This window comes from Glycine max, chromosome 11 (genome assembly GCF_000004515.6).
Source record: "Glycine max cultivar Williams 82 chromosome 11, Glycine_max_v4.0, whole genome shotgun sequence".
NCBI classification, from domain to species: Eukaryota; Viridiplantae; Streptophyta; class Magnoliopsida; order Fabales; family Fabaceae; genus Glycine; species Glycine max.
In genome coordinates this window covers 38411009-38434266 of record NC_038247.2, presented here as the reverse complement: position 1 = coordinate 38434266, position 23258 = coordinate 38411009, and the positions used below count along the sequence as shown (strand labels likewise).

The window sequence follows — 23258 nt, the reverse complement described above, 5'->3', positions numbered from 1 at the left end:
ATAATAGTTTTTTTAAGAATTTAATATCTATACACTTGGTGGTGTAAAATAATTTTATATTATCATCTAATCTTAAATTATCATTTGAATTATTTTAAGATAATTATTTGAAAAGTTAATAATCTTTCGATAGGTTTTGTATACTCCTTTTTTTCTTTAAAGAAGAAAGCATTATTATCAATGAAAAATAATGAAAAATGACTTGAATCTTTAACTATTACTGCAAGTTCAGATCTGCAATAGGGTCGCAGCAGGAATCAAGGTACCAAGCTATATTAAGCATTGGGCATGACATTATATAATCAACTCTATTTCATATCAAACAAAGTTGGAGTTTTATTTTCAGCATTGATTATTGATTAATGAGATAAAACTTAAATTTTAATTAAAAAATAGCACCAAAAATATCTAAAACAACACACTTAAGTTTTTGTCTCCTACGTTGTACCAAGGAAATTGTAATTACTTCCCTCTGCTGGTCCTTAATCAGCAACTCATGCAAAATAATTTCAAATAATGTAAAAATATACAAAATGAAATGCACCAAATCATTAAAAATTGGTGATAGGAACACAGAACCATGGAAATCTAGTAAATTTAAACAAATTATAAATAAAGTCAGGATTACTGACAACACATGCTCCTCTTGGGGATTTCTTGTGCAGTACCAGGAACAATTATCTGCTTGCCAGACAGAGATGCTGCGTTGCCATTTCCCTGATTATCACCAGCAGCTAGGTTCTTCTTGTTGACAATGTTGAATATTTCTGTCAAAACAGTCATGAAAGCCGTTTCAACATTAGTTGCTTCCAGTGCTGAGGTCTCTAGGAAAAATAAGCCTTCTTTCTCGGCAAATTCTTTTGCATCCTCTGTGGGTACTTGGCGCTGGTTCTCAAGATCACTTTTGTTTCCTATAAGAATGATGACTATATTCTTATCGGCATGGTTACGCAATTCTTCTAACCAACGAGGTATGTGATCAAAGCTTTGGCGTTTGGTTATGTCATAAACCAACATTGCCCCAACAGCACCCCTGTAGTATGCACTTGTAACTGCTCTGTATCTGTAGAATAAACCAATTATATATTATTAGGGCAGACTGCAATCAGTATTCAGTGTAAAGAATGAAGTATAGACTCAATCTAAAGATAAACACACATTAACAGTACAGCACAGTAATAAAGGAATTAGATTTGTCAATAGCTATGACAAAGAGTTATTGAGTACTACATACTTTCAAGTTTCAAACACACCCAACAATGACAATGATAAACATTAACAGTACAGCACAGTAATAAAGGAATTAGATTTGTCAATAGCTATGACAAAGAGTTATTGAGTACTACATACTTTCAAGTTTCAAACACACCCAACAATGACAATGATAAGAAACTTCCAAGCAAGAATAAGCTTATAAAGGATGATGGACACATCCAACCATGTGGCTTTCCATCAGGTAAATGCAAAATATAAAGTTGAAGTGACACAAATATGACATTTGTATCTCATTTGGAATATAACATAGCATCTGCCATTATTTCAGTTCACAAATTACGAAATGGGAAATTTGTCAATACATTTTCCTTATGTTTAGTCAAGCTGTATGCATTGGACATGGAACCAGTATAAAATGATGCAGTGCACGACAACAGTTTGGTAAACTATAATGATGATTTGATTTGAAACTTGATGATTTTATCAGAAAAAACTACAGAGGAATCATTTTAAAGGATTTTATTAGGTTATTGTAGATAATTTAATCCGATTATTATAGTACCAAAGTTCTATTGGCACACTATATGGACTAGGAAAGTTCTAAAAGAATGTTTACTTGGCAGTGAAGTTCTTAATATGTCCTATAAAAAGTTGTGCAAACTGTAAAAGGGCAATCTGGCACCACACATTTTTACACGTGAATAACATTCTACAGAATTCTCTTTATTCCCAGGTAATCTAAGTCTGCTAAGTAGCATGCTAGATTGATATGTAGCAACCATCTCTTATTCCTTTTCATGCTTTAGATCTGCGTTAATTACCAGAAATTATTACATGGTCCAGGAGTATCAAGAGTCTATGGTCTTTCCTAATCTCCATGTGAAATGTAACTGGATTTTTCAATTTACGTGGAAAAGTTAATAAAACTTGGTTATGTGTCATTTAAAGAGTGTCTTGGACCATGTAATAATTTCTCATTAATCACAGTGCACATCAACACTCATCATTTGAAAGAAAACCTTGACAAAACCGGAGACACTAATGCTGTGTAAGAAAAAGGTTATCCAGGTTGGTGGCATGATATCAAATTAGGTCTTAATTGTTAAGGGGGTCTAACTCAGTTGGTTAAGCAAAGGTACATGAGTTGTTGAAAACCCCACGGATTAAAAAAAAAATAAAAATTAGGTCTTAATTTTGACCTCTTGTTGTCATCAGTTAAGCTGTTTCAAGGATATGTCAACATGCAATTAGTAGAATGCACAACAAATTTTTCACAAGGAAAAATTAAACTCCATATGCAAAACATTATAAGTCAAACTAGGTTTGACCATTTAATACTACTAATAACGACGTTGACCGAAAATACGAATCTGAACTATACTAAACACTGAACCGAGTATGTTTTCTTCCGCAAACCACGAATCCACGATGAGACGAGTAGATCAACTAAGCAAACAAATCTAACATCTAACTCAAAGTTAACCTTTCGAACTAATCAGTAACTAAATAAAGTTCAAATCAAAGACATATCATTATCAAGCACAGCAACGCACACAGATACAATACGAAGCGAAGACAGAAGAAGACAAAGATCTACAAAAAATTGAAGAAAAAAAAAAACAGCAAAACGAATGAAAGATGCAGAAAATAAGGGAGGATAGTGTATATGTAGTTGTAAGAGAAGATAGAAGCAACCGTTCTTGGCCGGCAGTGTCCCAGATCTGAGCCTTTACGCTCTTGTGCTGAATGACCAAAGTGCGCGTTTGGAACTCGACGCCGATTGTGGCCTTTGAATCCAAACTGAACTCGTTTCTCGCGAAGCGTGCAAGTATCTGCGACTTCCCCACCGCTGAATCACCAATTAGCACCACCTTGAACACGTAATCTACCTTCTGGTTCGCGTCTCCATAGCCTCCTCCACTAGCCATTCTTCTTATATCCCAAGTTTGTTTCTCTTTCAATTTCAAATCTAACTTCTTCTTTGTTTGTTTGGGAGTGAAATCAGTGAATGATTTGAATGTTGGTAATAATTAACCAACGGTTTTGGTTTATATTTAAAAAATTTGGAGGACTGTTAATTAGTGGAAAAAACGACGACTAGTGCCGTGCCGTTTGTGTGACAGGTGGTGGCACGTTATTGGGTGCTTCTCCCGATAAGCCTAATTGTGTTCCGAATTAAAATAAGAAAAATAATGTTGAAAGGGAAAGAAGGATGGTTGGGAACAGCTTTATACAGCGATCGCAGTTGTCAAAAAGTGTCGCGTGCGAATGTCTTGGCATTGGTTAATGGGTGCAATTCTCTCATTCATCCTCTCGACGGCAATTTATTGTATATTGTATCCTTTGTTGGACCTGTTAAAATGAATCTAAACTAATGGGTAAATTCAAGTCATCACAGATTTGGGTTGAGTGGAATTTAAAAAGGAAGATTTTTACAATTGCATCTAAAATTTAATCTGAGTTATTTATGATCCGGTTCAATTGGATTGAACCCGTGGTGAGTTAAATTGACTCATTTAACTCAATTAAAAAATAATTTATTAATATTTTAAAGTGTTTTGTTCATTTAATTATAAATAGAGTAAAATTCATCTAAAATACACTTTTAGTATTTTGTAATATTATGTAACATTATTTTATTTATTGTTTTGTTCAAGATTATTTTTAAAATTTTTGTTATTATAGTTCTAGACTTTTTAGCTTGTGATAATATGTCTTGTTGTGATGTGTGGGTGGTGAAAATTTTAATTTAACTAATAATTTTTTAATTTATTCAAATTTATTTTTGTAAAAAAATGATTTTTTATTGATTTTTTTTTTTATTTTAGGTGGGTTGGTGGCACCACCAACCCGTTTAACCCACAACTCGTGATGGGCTGGGCCGAACCACTTTTTTTTTTTTAAGAAATCAACTTTAAGTGAATCGGGTTGAGTTGACCTGTTTAAGAGATAGGTCCAGCCAGCCTGTGTTGACTGCTCTACTCTTTCATCTTTATTAGGCGAGCCCAATAATCCAAGCTCACTACTTAAATTGATGGGCCGAATGTGATCGATCCAACCCAACATGTAAAATGTGGTTGACTCAGCTATCAATGTCTTATCTTAGGCATTTGAATGATGCACTTCATTATTTGAATCTTGCACCTTTCATTGTATTTCAGAATATTCATTTCAGAATATAAATTTATATTCATATTCTAAATGAATCAAGTAATTACTTAACTTGGGTATTTTGTCCCGATAACTCAACAAGAAAAAGGCTCATTACTTAACTAATAGGTTAGGAGTGATCGACCCAACCCAACATAATGTCTTATCTTATATCTCAAATCCTAAGAGATCTAATTTATTCACATCTTAATTATATTTTGATCATATTTAATCATTTCTCATCTAATCATATATGTGATCCTTCGGGAATCACAAAGATAAGATATGATTAGGTCTTACCATAATTGAAGAACCAATACATAATCCATACTCAATTCGAGCTAGGCATAATACACTTTCATGCTATAGAGTAGATAAACTCTAATCATTAGAGGAACCTTATTTCAAAACATATATAAAAGAGAAATAATTACCCTCATTTTTTTTTCTTTTTTAACTATGTCTTTACTTTTTTTATTGGTGTTGTTCTTACTAAATTCTGAAGTGTTCTCCAAATCGATCTTCACTAGCAAAGTTTGTCTATTATTAGAATGAGAAGTTACCTAATTGCGAGTAAGTGGGGTGGGTAGTTATTATCCACTATCTTTTGGCCAGTACACAAGCCCCCCAAGCCACGAGCAAAGTTTGAGCAAAGTGGCTTAATGAAAAAGTGTGAGGCTGGAAAATCACCATATGTAATGTAAGAGGTTGAAAAGTCGATGTAGGTGTATACTTAATATAACATAATTGAGTAATAATGGGAATGTAATGGTAAATTTCAAGACGAATCGGATGATAAATAATAAAGTTTCTAAGTTTAAATATAATGGCGAATAACATGTACCGATTGCACAAGCATGTAATAACATGTGCTGATTTGAATATGTATGTCTGATAAAATGGTAAATGAAATTGACCAAGTTGTAAAACTAACCTTGTTTCTTCTGCTTCCATGCAACCAATTTGGCTGATGTACTAATTGTACTCAATTTTGAAATAGAGGGCCTACACTTGTTGTGTAGGATTTGAAGTAAGTTCTTACATTGATTGTGTAGGGTTTGAAGAAGTCTAATAGTGAATTGGTTGAGGTGTACACAATCCGAGATGAAGGAAACATACAAGTTTATTTCAATAAATTATTAAGAGGCCTATGTGGGCCAAAATAGTAAAGTTGAACTTTGAAATCTTTTGACCTGGGGAAGTTTTAGGAAAGTGTATAAAGTATAAAGACTTGTGTAAGTCAAGAAAAGAAAATGTCAAAAATATTGTTTAAGTCTTACGAAGATCAAGTATTGTGCTTAGAAGAGAAATTTGTAGGTTGACTTGTGTAAAATAATGTTTCTTGTATAGATCCCTGTAACATCTAAGTTGAATAAGAGCTTCCAAATAAGTAAGTATAATGATTTGCATGAATAAGAGGCATAATAAGCATGAATGAATACAACATCAATAATTTGTCAACTCATGTTAGTAGGCATATCAAGTAAAGTCCAACCTTTTTCCACCTTTTTGTACATAAATAATCTATTGAAATAAAACCATAATTTGAAGATCAAAACTGATGTGTTATAGAAGTGTGGCCAAAGCCAATGTATCAAATGTTCTTAAGATCAATGTGATAATTCAACCATAGAAGACATTTTTCTTTTTCTCTCAAGTTAAAAGGTATTGAGGTCGAAGCCAATGTAAGAGGCTAAAAAGTCAATTTAAGTAATGTGAAACTGCAAAGCCAATGTAAAAGGCTGAAAAACCAACGTAAGTAATATAATGATAAAAGACTTATATAAGAGGCTGAAAAACCTATGTACGAGATTGAACAAGATATTTTAGACCTTATCTCTCCCGTCAACCAATGTAAAGGCTGAAGCCAATGCATGAGATAGTCGATGTACATGGTATTAGGAGACCGATGTACTAGTTGTACATGGTATAAAGAGATTGATGTACTAGTCGTACAAGGTATAAAGAAACCGATGTATTAGTTGTACATGGTATAGATAGACTAATGCATTGGTTGTGCATGACATAAAGAGACCCGGTGTACTGGTTGTACATGGTATAGAAAGACCAATACACTGGTTGTGCATGACATAAAGAGACTGATGTATTGGTTGTACATGGTATAGAGAGACCAATGCACTAGTTTTGCATGGTATTCCGACCTTATATCTTCTTTTGTTTCACCTTATTCCCCTTACTAATTATAAAATATTTATCTCCCTTATATCTCCTTTTAACATTATTATTTTCAAGTGAGAATAATCAAAGTGTTAAATGAGATGTAATGAAGCATTGTAAAATTAAAAGAATCAAAGATGCATTTAGATAGTAAAGGAATGAATTCTCTAATAAAATAAAACAACTTAGTTTCTTATCAGGGTGTATTCTCTTGAATAATAACATATAGTAGCCAAAATGTTCCCACTTCTCAGGGTGTATTCTCTTGAATAATAACATATAGAACAGTTGGAGTTATAAAGGGATAAGAAAGAAAGAAATCTAAGGAAATAAATCTTATCTTGTTTTTTCACTTAGCTTTGTAAATCATTTTGTAGTAAATAGGTGGTGTTGTAAACAGTTAGTGTTGCTTAAGGAACTTCATGCACCTTGTCTTTTGTTTGGGAATGTAAAGATAGAAGTTTCTGCCCACCATCTTTCACTTTCAAGGTCCATTGAACCCAATCGTTCTCAAACTCCTTCAACCTTCTGCATTGCTAATCACAACCCAAACACGACTTGACTTTTTTTAGCATCATTCACAAAGTTGACATGCTACACTACAAACACATTACTCGGCCAAGCACCCTATCACCAAATTTAATAGGCATTATAATATTGTTTTCCATTGAGGTACTTGTCTCCTCCCTGACAAAGCAAACAAGTTGGTTATACACATCACAATAAGCCATAGATAGGTTATAGTTTTATCTATATGATTAATAAAGTATCATTTGTGTATGTACAAAGTCAAGGATAATCATGCTTGGTGTGGCATGACGAGGTAATATATATCACTTGCAAATCACCAGGAGAATTTAACATTGATTTTTGTATGCTTGAAAGCACACCATCATGCCACTGATGATACAAATTTTTAGAAAGAAAAGGAATATCTAGAAACTATAAGTTTGTATCAAGTAAATAGATAAACTTAGACATGAATTTCACTGTAAATGTTATAAAGCTTTAAGTGATTAAATACTAATTAGTGTTAAGGATTTTCCATATGGTCAAGTGAAACCACAAACTATGAAATAGAAATAAGACTTTTGTCCAAGTCGTCTTTGTTAAGTCAAAAGACATTTATGTCTTAAAGACAAATCAGGACCCATAATTATTTTGATTGGATGCAAATGAATACAAATGAAGAAAGTTGCATCTGATATGCTATCAGATCATGATTTGTCTCTGTGCGTCTGAAGTTTTCAGATGATGCACTCATAAGACGATTTGATATAACAATTAAGTAGTGTATTTAAGACCTTTATTTAATACTCTATGTCTAAGATCTGTCAAAGTCTTATGAAGAATAAGTGAAGCCTAGAGTCTAAAAGATGTTGATCCTCATTAAAAGACACACTCTGTTGTTGTAGACCTACTATAATGAAAGAAGTGACTTTCCTACTGAAGTACAAGACATGTTATTTTATTAACATGAACTTTGTATGAAGAAGTGAGATGCGTTTAAACCAAACATTAAATGCTTCAATGGACTCAAGACATCAAATGAAGAACAAAGTGAAGAATTCAACCGTTAAGAGACAACAGATACTTGGAGATGAATGCTATATATAGAAGAAGCTTCAAAGAAACAAGATACGATTTATCTACGCAAATCATTCTTTCATTCTTTCTTGTAAAGCTTTCTGTAAATTCTTGTAAAAATACAAAGCTCTCAGAACACCTTGTATACCTTGAGAGAAAAGACTAAAAGTGTTAAGTGATATATCCATCTATTAGACGATCATACTTTAGTTAGTGAACAACATTCCAATAAATCTTGTTGATCTGATTAGAGCCAGCAGTAACTTGGTAGAGCAAAGAATACTTGGTTTAAGTCAAGCTTGGAGCAGAACTTGTAAGTGTAAGAGTCAGAAGTGACAATGACCAATACTCGTAACTTTGATAAGTTAGTGGAAATTTAGTGGTTACCAAGAACTAGACGTAGTCTTGAAATTGAGATGAACAGTATAAATTCTGTATGTTTTCTTATACTTTAACTTTAACTGACAAAGGATTTTGAATTTATTTTTAAATCTTATATCTTCTTTTGTTTCTCTCATTGTTTAATATTTTCATTAGGTGATAAACATGTTTTCCAATCTTAAGAAAAATCTTAAATTTCTAAAAACACAATCTATCCCCCTTCTTGTGTTATTTGTCTCTACAAATTGAAATTCGGAGAATAATTAATAAAAAATAATCAATTTGTGTATAAAATGAAAGCCCATTTTTCTTGTGTTGCTTGCGTCTCTGTATAAGACGTGTTGCTTAAGGCTTTCATAAATGTTTGTCATCAACAACAATGTCGGCAACCAAGCAATCGCATGTAAATATCATTTAGATATGCTAGTCACTGTTCATGATAAATTCATGAAAAAAAACATTGTTCTTTTAGTAAGAACGAAAATTGATCATGTTCAAACAACAAATCATGTCAATATATGAAGAAGATGAAATTGTTCTAATGTATGCATATATATTTTTATGCCAGATGTTGAACTACATTCCCTGGTGTATAGCGCTCCTCAGCATGAAAAGTGTCATGTGTCAAGCTGTTAGAATTAAAAAGTGATCTCATTGAAATTTACTTACATTTGTGGTTTTACCATACTCATGTGATGAAAAACATGAAATCTCAGAGTAATACTAGAAACAACAACCCAATACGCATATAGAAGTGCATTAGAGTGTTAGATAACATAGTAAATAAAGTGAGAGAGATAGAACCGTGACGGATAAGCATGAACTAAGAACATGACTGACGCTAGTAGAATATGTGTTCTGTAGATCTGGAGATACTCTTTGTAAAGCTGTTCTTCACTTGGATTTGCTACTATGTCTTTAATATATACTCCAGGTACTGTTGGGTTAGGTGACAGAAACAACGAGTCAATGCTACCTCTGGCATCATAAGGAAGAAAGGCAGTTCTTCAATTGCATTTGAAGTGTAATATATGGCTTAGAATCATTATTCTGTAAATCTCAAGATGGCTTGCAAAAGAGGGATTATATTTCGATACCTTTATTTTATAATATTCAGCTAAAATTACTTTTAATCTATGAGGGAAAGCTTTTGATACAGAAATAGAGTGTTTTTTAAAAATTAAACCTTGGTAAAGGTTGTGTTTTCAAACGAATAGTCATGTATCATTATGTATAGCAGATTGGTATTAACTAATTTTCGTCATATTTTCTTAAGTAATTTGTGTCTAAGCTGTTCATAATATTCAGGCAAAATCTCAATATCTATAAGCGGTATCAATTATACTTCTCAGTATACCAAACTTAAAATGTAAAAGCTTCTAATGCGCACTCAAGTATTGTCAATAAGCAATATGAAGAATTAAACACGGAATATGGAAATTTTTTCTCTTCTTCAATTCTTCAATGACAAGTAACTTGCCTTACGCACAGGAGGGTACATGTGTTGTGTGAAATTCACCTATAATGAGGTACACCCCTTTTTTTACCATTACACTAATGTGCACTTTCTCTGTTCCCAGTCAACATCTTATAGATGTTAAGTGCTAAATATTATAATTAGCATATTCTAAATGCTAAAGACACAAAACTAACGTTAAAATCATGAAATGTTATTACTATCATGTTATATTATGTGAAGAAAAGCATAATTACTATCAAATTTTATGAAGGAGGGTGAAACTGCAGGTGTGCAGGGAAACTAGGATCATTAGTGAATCTAAATTATAATTATAATAAAGAAACCGGTAACTTTGACATAATTATTTCAAGCAAAAGAACTTGTACAGTTAACATGTTTTAAAAACTGCCTACGCCCACTTCATCAGTTATACAAATTCTTAAAAGATGTAGGATGAATAAGGTAAGAGAATTTTTTGTTTTTTTATATGCCATAGTTTTAGCGTAAAAAAGATATTGTAATATGATACATACGTATACCCCTTTTTCTTCACATATGTATTCATGATATATATGTGATATAACATACCTTGGCCAGTTGGAGTTTACCTATAGGTATTGTGAGAAAACATCAATTAGTTTAAACCCATATCCATGCTACTTTGGTTCTACCAAGTACGTGCCTCCACTAAACTCATCATGCTCAAGTCCTGCATATTTAACTTCTGCCTTGCGCAAGATTTGCTTTGCAGTTTGGTGGTGTCGCGGTCTCATCCTCCACTTGAAACATAGGCCGAATTCTTGATCAGATTGCACATGATGGCTTCTGATTTTTGTCAGCATTTCTGCTATCCAAGTCGAAATTAAGGTTCTGTTTGTAAACTATGAATTTGATAAAAAAATATTTAGGTCGGCGATTGATGCCAAGATAAAATTTAATTAAAGAAAATTATTATAACAATGTATTGCGAACAGGTAGATGAGACACTTCCCCTCAATTTTTTGTTGATGAATTTATTGCTTCAAAAGAGACATTTGCCCCCATTTCTTCTTCTTCTTTGGCGATCTGTTAGTAGATCTTGAAAATTTGTCAAAATCTTTCTCTATAAGACGTAATAGTGGTCGAGGAAAGTTTACCTCGGCCCCACAAGGGCCACTAAATGTTATTCTAAAGTGTTCTGTGAACCGATCTCCACTAATAATCTGATTTCCTACTCGATATGTCGAGTTTCAATGGAATGGGGTGATACATGAAAAGGTATTTTAACACTCAAAGGCAGTAAGTAAATAGTAGAGTTATAATCAAGTTAGAAGATATATCTTTACGTGCACTGTATCCCCTTATTTATAATAGTAGAGTTTATGGTTTATTCGAATGAGAAGTTATCCAATTGTGAGTAAGTGGGGTTGACTGTTAATATTCACTATCTTTTGGACAGTAGAGGTGCTAACTAGCTTTTTGGATTATTAAGCTTCGTCCAAAAACTTAGTTAACTTTATTAGAGTCTTCTTTTTTAATTACAAAGTTTGAATCAAAGATCTATTTGAGTTCAATTTGTGTTATCATGCACCTTAACGATTTGTGAGAAGGGCTGAACGACCATTGGGAGCCGACACTGATCAATCGTAGGAGCAAGATGTTTCCCTTGCCCTAGCGCGAGCATATTACGGGATACATTGAAAAGTTTGACATGCAATCTTTTACAGAGGCATGTTACCACACAGTGAGCAAGATGAAATTCATGTATGTAAATTTGATACCTCCTGGTCAGGGATGGAGGTTTGCTTTTGTTGAGCGACGACACAAGGACACCAGGTCCTTCCACCGTCGAGTATGGTAAATAACTAACACGTTAAATAATGTGTCATCTTTCCTACATTTACCTATAACAAGCTTTTAATTTGTTTGCCAAGGGTTTTCTATAAACTCAACGCCATGCATATTTGATGACGGTTACTGAGGACAAACGCTCTCGTGCCTCTACTAATGCACATAGCCACACACATACCCATGCATTGCAATTTGCAGTGAGACGTAACAAGAGGAGGACGACTTGCCATTGATTTTTGCTGTTGTGTTATCATCTTTACTTAGTTGTATTATTTTGTATCCCATGTTGAGTTATTTTGTAATATTTCTTGTTTGCTACTTTGTATTACTTAATCTTATGTTCACTTATTTTGATTTGTTTACTATTTTCAACTCATATTTTTTTATCAACTTATTCAACTATATTAAAGTTATCTAAAACAAATAAATTAAGCATAGAAATTAATAACACACACAAAGATATTTTATTTAATGATTTATACATCTAATAAAAGTTATTAAACTATTTAATAAAAAACATTAAACTAAAAAAAACTACCATCAAGAAAGTGGTTGTTATTTTGTATTTCGATTGAAATAGAAAACAGATAAACTAATGTTTGTTGGATAGTCAATTGTCACATATACGTTTCAACCTACCATTTATAGCATAAACTAGTTTTTATTGTATTATTGAAGAGTGTTAATACTCTACGTAACATCGAGCTTTTTAATACACATTTTATTATTCATTTAAAATTTATCATAATCTTAAAAAAATGAAAGAGTCATTGTACAAGATGTGGGATCCTTATTTTTTTGTGATTTTTAATAATTTCAATTAATGAAATAGGATATATTCAAAATAGCATAGGTCTTTTTTAACTTTTGTTGTTAGTTCATTATGCATGTGAAAGGGGCCATGCCGAATTAAAGAGCTCGTGTTGAGTCTTTGAAGAGGACTTGATTATGATTTTGGTAAAATATATTTTTAGAAATAATAAAAAAAATCAGTGAAACTAATATTTTAACCGATGGTTAATATCATAATGAGTCCAAAAGACTGTCATTTATGAATATACTTTAGGATTTTACTTAGAAAATAAACTCTATATTATTTTAATGGGTGTATCTCAATTGGTACGTGTTAATGAAAATATCCAAATTTAAATTTAAATGTGATTCAAGGTTGAATCGAGTGTTATGGTTGTTGTTAATAAAAAAAAAACTCTAATGTATAATATTTATTGGTTTTATCGATAATTAATTCCTATAGAAGAATAAATCATTTGTAGTTAGATTATTTTCTTTCAACCACGGTTATTCGTCCAAAAAATTCAAACTTTTGTAGCAACTGACTTATTAATCCATTGCACACATCTTTGAAAAAATTACATTAATTTAATTAAGAAAATTCAAAATAATTTATAAGTTGAGAGAAATAATGTCTAGCTCTTAAGTTTAAGCCCACTTGAGAAAGTTGGGTGAGAGAAGTTCTTTTTTCAGAAAACTCTGTTCTCGGCCATGGAAGAATTACGGAAACTAGAGAAAGTACATAGCATGCTGGAATTCATGGAATCACGGGGCGTTTCAAACCTCGATCATCACTCTAACCGCTTCCTCGCTAATTTCATTCTCTTCTTGATAGAACCCTCCGGAGACCTTGCCATAAACGACAAGTGCTCCTTGCTTTCCCAGCTTATTCCCACTGTCAGTTTCAGTTCCACTTTCTATTCTCATTTGTATTTTCTGTTTCGTTTCATTTCATTTCTCTTTTGCTTTTGCAGCTCTCATCTTCATTCCTTGAAGACGCGTATCAACACCACCTTGACACCACCAAGCGAGAAAATTCTGGTACTGTTTATTTCTACATTTATGTATCGAATTGAATATTCTGTCTCGAATGTTTATTTGGCTCCTGTTTAAAGAATACATGTAACTATTGTCTATTGGTGGCATTATCCAGCTTTGTTTTGCTGAGATAGTATTAGTAGTTCTTTTCTTTCTCGTTTCGTGATTTCTCTGAAATTGAAAGAACACTAGCTGAAATTGGTATTATACAACAGGTTTTGTAACTAATTGTGAAGCACGGGTACTTTCATTTGCTTCACATATATGTATTCGATAATACTCTTAGATAACTGATACTAACTTCTTTTTTTTTTTAATCGGCAAATGTAAGTTGTTAATTATTAGTTTTTTGTTAGCGGGGTAATTGAACCCACGACCTTTCCCTTTCCCCCTTCTTTTACCACCAAACCAACCTTATAACTCCATTGATACTAACTATCTACGATGGGAGGCTGGCATTAAATGCCTTCCAGTGCTGCATTACCACAATGTGTACTGATATTCATATAATGCTTTTCATGTTTTTCCTTCATATGCTCTGTTTCATGTTTTAATTCTAATTTTGTGATATTTTTGAATTTTTACTTTCACTTAGGTTTTCAACAAAGTCTTGTTGAAAATGCTTTGCTTGGTTGCAATCAGACAAAAGAATACAGTTCGTTGCAAAATTGTAATGAAAACACAGCCATGGTCGGGCTGGATTCCATGCAAATGGCAAATTCTACCCTTGAGGATTTTGTAAGTCTATATTAAAAAAATAACTTTTTTGCCGTGATCTTGGTATTCTGTTATAATGCTTGACTAATTTGGAAAATGTGCAAGTAGTTGCATATCAATTGGCAGTGTGACAATCTTGGAACACATAAACTCTATTGGTATCTGAATAATTCCAGCTTTATGCCATCAATTACCATATTGATTAACAGATGAATAAAGTGACATATATCAGGTCTGCGTTGCAGCTTTGCTTTTTACACTGCAAACAATTTACTAGACTAATTTACTAATTTAGTGGAAGGCTTGATACTATTTAATGAATATACCTTGCTATCAAAACTTGCTTTGCGATTCTGATGTTAATTTGAACCCTTTTTTTTTTCAGTGCAGATCTTACTTTATGTTTCACGGATTGGATGTAAGCAAGCCACAATCAATCTTCAAATACTTACCTATTCTTTCATTCACAGAGAGTTATATTTATCAGGTATAAGCTAGATTGATGTTATTAAACTGATATCATCTCAGCAAAGTGGGCTATTTTTTTTTTCTCCTAGGAAACATATGTTTTGACAAAAAAATTGTTCATATTTCTTAGTGTTACTTTGAATATTAGTGATTTATTCCAATAGTAAGTATGGAATCTGCAAAAGCTACTATTTCTGCTGAGAATCTGTAGCTGTTATGATGCAGCTAGATAAAATGAATGAGAAATTGCTGCAAACACCCTACAATGGAAAGTGTGTATTTGGAGAAAAAGATGAGGTGATTGATTGCATTTGAGAATTATTCAGTGGCAGTTTGAATGTTCATGTTTAAGTACCAACTTTTAATTTTTCTCATATATTTAATTTTTTTGTGAATTATTCAGTGGCAGAGAGAAACTAAATTATTGGTTTCTTGCTTCTCAAATGACCCAGTTAGACCACTTGCGACTATTCTTGAACACAAAGGCCTTTTGACGGAAAGGTGTGTATTCTGCCTTCTATACCTTGCATTTCCAGGGGAATAGTTAAGGTTGATTTTAATTTGGTTGAATCTTCCTTTTGCTTGATGAGATAAGGATAAGAGAAGAACTTAGACTAGGAGAAGAGTACTGGGCTCTTGAAAGAAAGCTCTGTTCTGCACTAACAAACAAAGAGAAGGTATACATAATTCTTGTGCACCTTTCATTCTCTTCAGAGAATGGGTATACATTTATCCAAATCCTTCTTAAAGTTTCTTGTTTGTAATTTAATAAATTATTTGCTACTCAGATTCTTGTTGAAGATGTGATGAAGGCTATTCATTTGAAGTCTTTTGATTATCGAGTGCTGAATCTTCTTCTCTATCAACTGCAAGGGACTAAGGTACAACTGATCAGCAAATAATATTTAGTGGATACTGCAGTATTCATCTAACTCTTGATGCATGCATGTGCGCACAAATGCATGGTTTCTGAGTTAGGCACTGATTTTGTTCTAAAATATTGCTAGCAACATAAATTTCTACATAAAATTTCAAAAATATTGTTAGCTAAATGTATGACTTCAGGATAATTGTGTTCTTCTGAATCTGCTTGGAAGGTGGAGGAGTTGCATATGGAGTTTCTCTCAATTTCGGAGTTGCTAGTGGAAGTTGCTGATGATCTGTAAGTACTATCTTTTGTTTCAGTTGGTGCTGGATACCATAATATTATGTACATGCATTCGTACTTAATACTTGAGCAGATATTTTGTTGTTGTTCCTAACATGGTGCTCTTTATTTTTCTTTTAGACTATTTTAAGGATTCATAGCTTATAGCTATTCAGTAAATTCATCAACAATACATATATATATATATATACACACACACACACACACACATACATACATACATATATATATAAAGAATGTATATAGATACAAATAAATGGCCGCATTATATTTGCCAAAAAAAAATGATTGCATTATAATAATTGCTTTTGTATTTCCTTCTGCTCACTCTAATGTATCCTTCCTACAATAGCAGTAATAAATATCTTTACCAAACTGACAATAATAAAAATATAGCTTCTTTGCTGTTGTTCAAGTTTCATTTCTGTAATTACATATGCATGTATAGATTTCAGTCTTATTCTAGTTTTTCTTTTCAATTTTATAATGTTATTCAACATAATTTTTCTGTTCCGATAATTTTGCAGGTATGATTATGAGGTGAGTTTGATAATCCGAATCTTGTAACCACCGTCTGCCATACTGTTTTCCGAGATTTGATTGAAGGCCTTTTTTTAGGATGATGTTTTAGAGAACAATTTCAATATTTTGCGCATGTTTATCCGAATATATGGACCTTCAGCTGCCCCTTCTATGCTGGTGAGTATGTCAAACTGTTTACAAATGGTACTACTAATTTATATATTTGCTGATAGAATGTCAATATGCTCTGTTGAAATTTGTTGGTTGGCTGATAACTTCCGGGTAACAATTTCAAATGTATTAATTAAACTACCTTCATGTTGTATACAGTGGCGACTGGGGAGATCGATATCCACCTATTATTAAAATCAGAAACATGTTAGCAACACACTACACTTGTTTTTAACATACACTATTGCTAGATAAAAGCCCATTCTAGTCCTACTAAGAGAGAGTGGGCCTATATTATTTAGTGGGGACCAGCCTGAGACCTGTGTTGAAAATAGAGTGCCATAAAGTGTACTACTTACATTTTTCTTAAAATTTGCTGTTCTACAGTCAAATAGTTACAGTATGATCCAGCGTTTCACATTCTTAGCTTTCATCTTTTCTCACGGGATTGTTGAACTAAATTACCTAAACTAAAGAAACATTTTGCTTCTTAGTGCCACGCATAACCTCAAGTCACAAACGTGGAGTGAGGGAGTATCAAGTTTATGATCACTCCTACCATCCATTTTTAAAGGGAGAGGAAGTGCAATTAGAGTTTGGACTCAAACCTCGTTGACAATGCATGTGCAGATTGAAATAGTAGAATAATATTATTCTTGTTAGAACCTTAGAAGTCATTGGCATTTCTCACCTTGTATCTTGAGAGAAGAAAAAACTTTTATCAATGTAATTTTGATAATGTCATGTCTTCATCTTTTTACACAATCAGTATTGTTTATTGGTCTGCATGAATGAGTTTGTTTTATTCTTACAATTGGTATAACCATAGTAGCTATATAAGATCATCTTGAAAGGTGTTCATATAAGCAATCCAATTTATGTCATCTCAATCTTAAGCAACTCAATTAATTTTCTTTCCAATGGGTATTTCTATTAACAAGTTGCTTAAGTTACAAATATTCTATTTCTCTCCCCTATATATTTAATACAAAGTTAAGCAACTCATTAGTAATAGTTGCTTATATACGCAACTCTCTCCAATTTTAAGCAATTCAAAATCACATCTGACACACCAAAACAATATTTTTTTGTTAAACAACTCATTAAGCAACTCCCATTGTAGATGCTCTAACATATGCTTATTTAATTATCTTTAAGATATTATTATGTCAAATTCTGAATTCCAGGCGAAGTGCATTGGTGAGGCTGAAGATAAGTATGCAAGTTTACAGAAATCACTTGATCCACATCTCTCTCTGAGCTACCAGAAAAGATGTGCAGAAGCCACTAAAGAAGGTAATTTGCTGGAGTCAGTCAAGTCATTCTAGCAGTATAATGACCATAATCGTGTGCTACCATTATTTATTGGCAATTGAATTTTTTTTAGGTGGAAAAGTATCAGACCACCCACTTGGAACATGGAGTATTCCAACTGTGATTCAAGATGAGGAATTGTATAGATTAAAGCTGAAGTCAGATATTTCGTGAATATAACTTTTAACTGCGTCTCCGAGGTAATCCTTCCAGCATAACATGATGAGTTCGAGTTGAAATGTTGAATGATACACACATTAAAGGACTCAAAAAGATAAACGTAAAAAAAGTTTTTTATGTTTTACCGATTAGCTATTTATTTTTTCAGACATTTTTATGCTCTCGCTCTTGAAGATAAGTACCCAAACTTGTTTTTTTTTTAATAAAATAAAATAATCTTAATATGTAATTTCGACACACCTAGCCGACTAGTTGTCTAAGTAAAGCTGAACGCATACTTGTATAACTCATTCTGATTTTATCACTTTCCACCGATGATGTGAAATATAGTGTCTGGATTACCATTTGGAACCTTCAAAATCAAAATGGACATTCATATATTCCAAGGGACAAAACAAAAAAGCAACTACTATATTGTAACTTCGGCCTGAACGTTGACAGCATGTTTGTTTCTCCGTTCCCAGCCTTCAAACTGTTTCAAAAATTATTTAATCTCCAAGACATAAATTATTTAATATAATAATAATTGCTTTAAAATATTGTTTACAAGAACTAAATTAATGTCATGTAATAATTAAGAAGTTACGTCAGAAACAATGAGGCCAATCTTAGAAAGACCATATATATTTTTAAAGGTTAAATTAATTTTTTTCCTCTAATTTATTTTTTAATTCAATTTAGTCTTTTAATTTTTCAGATTTAATTTAGTTATCTAATTTTTAAAATATATTCAATTTAATTCTATCATCTAAATTGAGTCAATAATGTTAAGAAATTATAATTTGTGACAATTTTAAACTGTCAAGTGGTTTTAAATTATCACCAAATACATATTTTCTGACATTTTCTAATGTTATCAAATTGAATAGAATTCAACTGAAATTGGAAGATTAAATCAAACTTAAAAATTAAATTAGATGATAAAAAACCTAATTAACTTATTTTTTAAATAAAAGACCATATTTAAAGATGGTATAAATATGGTTTCCGATCCAAATGATTCAATCTTAACTTCAATACATTAACCACTTAATTGTATAAATATGATTTTAATTCTTGTTTTTTAACAAAAATATGGTTTTAATTCTTGTTTTTTTAACAAAAATATGGTTGTAATTCTTTTATAGGCGATGGGAACATCATGTTTGTTTCTCCGTTCGCAGCCTTCAAACTGTTTCTCCGTTCCAATTCCAAATGCATTGAACTGTGACTTTACACGCACGCACTGAAGAAATCGAAAACTCAGTACAGAATAAGTTTGGCTAACTCAAAGCTAAGGACAAAGCCATTTGCATGACACCTCTTTTCTGCATCTGTTCGAACCTGGCTGTATTACTTGACAAAATTAAAGTATGCATGGCTGGAAAGTGAAGCAAACAAATCGTAATTAAATTTAAAGTATATACTAACATTATTCTAACTATAATGCAATTATTCAAAATGCTGTCTGTCTATAATCCCTATTGAATTCGGAATTGCTGGTGTTGAGAATGTGAATCTCAGTCCTTTCACTATTGGGTTGTACAATGGGATCAACTGCTCAATTACCCTTTTTCTTAAAAATAATTTAAAAATAAATTTTACTCACGTATTTACGTCATGTTTTGTATTAATATTTTTATTTATCAAATCATTTTAATTCATTATATTTTAATTTATACTTATTTAATTTCTGATTTATCACATTTCCATAAATATACAACTAACATGTTTCCTTAACTTAAGATTCAGAAGGTACATACTAGAGCGAGCATGCATGATTGTCCTTGTCTTTTGTTCCACAATTTTTTGTCTGCCAATTACAAATAGTTCAGTCCCCGATTGGAAATCTCAGGAAAAATCTAGGAAACAAAATACTATTATTTTGCTTGTATTTTATGATCCTCGGCACTCATTTGGTGACTGTAAGAGTTAAGAAGAAAGACACTATCTGTGCAAAAAAGTGGAAATATTTTACAGTTTCAGCATATAATTTTCTTTTTTATCCTCTCAGCGTAAATTGTTATCTACACGTCTGGTCACTCACTGTCACTATCCCTCTCTGCTTCTCAATGATCCATAATCCATTGACAGCTTTGGCTGATTGCAAGCTGTGGAATCACAACAAGGAATCTCGAAAGCTGAAAAGGGAAACTGAAAACCAAAATATTTATATATACTCTTAAGCTAATTTTGTCTAAATCTTTATGATATAAAATGCTGATGGAGATATAACATAGATTGGTGGGGTTTCTTGTTAACAAAAGTTAACATTGGCCGATAAAAAAAAAAAGTGGATAATCTAATAAAAAGTGAAGACCGAAATGAATAGCATTTCCTTTTATAGATTTCAGACAAGTAGTACACCTTGATTATTCTTTATTAGGATCCAAAATTTCATCAAGCCCGACCCGTATTATTCATCCTTCATAAAATATTAAATACGCACATGAAACTTCAATATGTACGAGTACCATTTAGGAGGGAAAACTAATAAATCATTGTAAGCTCTTATTAGTTAGTCAATTTCTTCTTTCACACGACTGTGTTTATGAACAAAGTTGAGTTATTTTTTCCCTTTTAGGTCAAGTGGATTCATTTTTTATATCATATTAGAGTATATTTGGTTCAGTTCAACTTGTTATGCATGAATTCCAAGACCAAATTCAATGGTCTACCGCAAATTGAACGCTAAACGAAGGGTGGGGATACTTTTATAAACTGCATTTTGTCATCAAGGTCTATTTGGTGGGGATACTTTTATAAACTTCATTTTGTCATCAAAGTCTATTTGCAAAGAATACCTAAAGATGCACTTAATGCCACTCTCTTGTTTCGTTAGCAGACAGCACCCCCTTTGCTTGCATGAGTAGCCATAATCCGGTGGAAAGCATCCTAATTGTGAAATGTAAATAGTTAAGTAGTCAAAGACAATTAATACTCAATCCCATGATGAATGACACTCCAAAAAAAAAACTGTGACGAAAATTAGATAGGCTAATAAATGCCAATTTTACCCACTCAGACACATAAAAAAATGCTTTCACTTTCAACCCTGCCACTTTTATAATCAGTCTCTAACTACTAATAGAACACCGGCCAAGGGGTCCTTGATACTGATGTGGATTCTCCCATTTTGTTTACCTCTATGGAACTGTTCCTTTCACTTTTTCTGTCACACTCCTGCACCCTCTCTCACTGTCCTGTTTCCACTATTGCACTATGCCCCCCTCTCTCTACACTGTCAACACACACACCCTCCAAGACTTAAAACCATTCATTACTCAAAACGCTGAAAATAAGTTCTTAAAACCATTTTATTTTTTTCCTTCTCTCGGTTGTGTTGTTGTATTAGTGTCTCAATACTCAGTTAACATTTAAATTTGATATAGTGTGTGGGTGAAGATTGGGAATGACATCAAAAAATGACATGATAGGCATTATTCATGATCATGGCCTCACTCAATTCAATTCAGAACTCCACCACCACAATCTTGCTTCTTATTATTCTCATTACATTTCTACTCCACCATCTGCTGTGTCCAGTTTCTTGTTTCAATCAACCACAACATGCAATTCCTCCACCAGTAAGCTTTAATTAAATCCATAATTTTGTTTTGTTGTTGTGTGTGATTTTTTTTCTGGTATCCATGACATTGGTGTGAAGTATTCATCTGATGACTAATTTTCATTGAAAAATCTGACTAATCACTTTTAGTGGAGTATCTCCTTCCAACTATGCTTTTTTTCATCTATAATGTTCGAACCCAACACCTTACTTAAGGGGGATGTGTGTATGATTTGAAAATGACTAAGTTGGGTATTATGTTATGTGCAGGACCCTTTATGTGAGGAGCAAAACAGATTAGGTTCAATGCCTCCCACTTGCCACAACAAGTGCAACCAGTGTCATCCATGCATGGCAGTGCAAGTTCCAACCTCGCCTAACCATGAACGAGTTCACCCAGGTCTTCTTCCCCCAACTGCTTCAATGGAAGTTTTCTTTCTCCAAGGTAACACTAACAGGTACTCCAATTACAAGCCATTGAGTTGGAAATGCCATTGTGGTGACCACTTTTTCAACCCTTAGAAATTGTTGTAACATATTCTCATGGAGATTATGAATCCCCACCCCTTGAGTTGTAAAATGGAAATTGCCCCTTTTTTCTTTTTTCTGTTTTGAATTATGGAAAAAATTTAGATACAATTTCTTACGTGTTATATGTATTGTTCTCTATCAGAATTAGAGTTTCATTTTACATTACTAAAGTAATATAATTTTATAATAAAATATTATGATTATCAAACTAAAACTTTAATTCTGATTAAAAAATAGAAAGAAAGAAAAAGCTAATTTTCGCCCATAATTGTTTCTGATATTGTTCTTTAAAAGGGTCAATGGGATTGCTAGGGATGCACCAGATGGGTCATTTTCTACAGCATTGATTGTGTGCATTGGAGTACTTGAACAGAATATGTTAAAAGACCTAAAATCTCACTTTATGTTTGTGTCTAAAATTTGTAAAAGTTCTCTTTCTCTCGTGTGTTAATTTTTGAACTTCAATAGGTTCATAAAAAAGCACTAGAAGCCACTGCTAATCCTATGATGACTTCAATAGGTTCATAAAAGAGGCTCTTCATTTTGAAGAGTAATACAAAATTTAGTGCGTTGTTGCAACGTGCTAGTAAACTTAGGATCATGTGATAATGATTACAATAAGTTGATATAAGGGATCTTTATTTTGAAGAAAAAAATAATGAATTTTAGAAACTGTTATGTAAAAGTAACTTGCATTTCTAATTCTTGTCTGGTATAAAGGGATTAAATAATAGTGTGTTTGGTTTGGTTGTAGAAAATCATAGTGAATATAAAATCATGATGAGTTTATCATAAAAATAATTATTTGTTGTTTCTAAAAATTATGGCGAGTTCAACTCACCCGTCACCACCAATTAAAACATACACTAAGTATTGGAAATATAATTTTGACCTGTGATAGATAACCAGTTCGTAAATAATCAGATAAAAGTAAAGAAAAATAAATGAATCATAGATTTATTTATTTATTTATTTGAAATAGAATGAATAAAAATTGAGTACAACCATTA

At 32.4% G+C, this 23258-nt stretch overlaps 2 protein-coding genes across 5 annotated transcripts; one reads left to right on the top strand and one right to left on the bottom strand.

The window, feature by feature from the left end:
* Positions 1-357: 357 nt before the first annotated feature.
* On the bottom strand, positions 358-3240 carry LOC100527786 (RAB GTPase RABA4a-like). The gene is made up of 2 exons (NM_001250446.3): positions 2911-3240; positions 358-1063 (listed from the first exon to the last, which is right to left on the bottom strand). The coding sequence occupies exons 1-2, from the start codon at positions 3141-3143 to the stop codon at positions 625-627; spliced, it is 672 nt and encodes a 223-aa protein (NP_001237375.2). The 5' UTR covers positions 3144-3240; the 3' UTR covers positions 358-624.
* A 9990-nt stretch (positions 3241-13230) lies between these two features.
* On the top strand, positions 13231-22129 carry LOC100785618 (uncharacterized). 4 transcript variants are annotated; one of them, XR_005887240.1, is made up of 15 exons: positions 13231-13489; positions 13567-13633; positions 14226-14368; positions 14733-14834; positions 15041-15112; positions 15219-15316; positions 15411-15492; positions 15604-15696; positions 15913-15977; positions 16511-16523; positions 16602-16682; positions 17864-17972; positions 18064-18190; positions 19298-19520; positions 21988-22089. XR_005887240.1 is itself a non-coding variant. In XM_006591435.4 (14 exons), the coding sequence occupies exons 1-13, from the start codon at positions 13304-13306 to the stop codon at positions 18162-18164; spliced, it is 1212 nt and encodes a 403-aa protein (XP_006591498.1). In that variant the 5' UTR covers positions 13231-13303; the 3' UTR covers positions 18165-18190; positions 21988-22129. The 4 variants fall into 4 exon arrangements, 3 of the variants coding, with proteins under 3 accessions (XP_006591498.1, XP_006591499.1, XP_006591497.1); XM_006591435.4 differs by lacking the exon at positions 19298-19520 and having other exon boundaries at positions 21988-22129; XM_006591436.4 differs by lacking the exon at positions 21988-22089 and having other exon boundaries at positions 19334-19624.
* The last annotated feature ends 1129 nt before the right edge of the window (positions 22130-23258 follow it).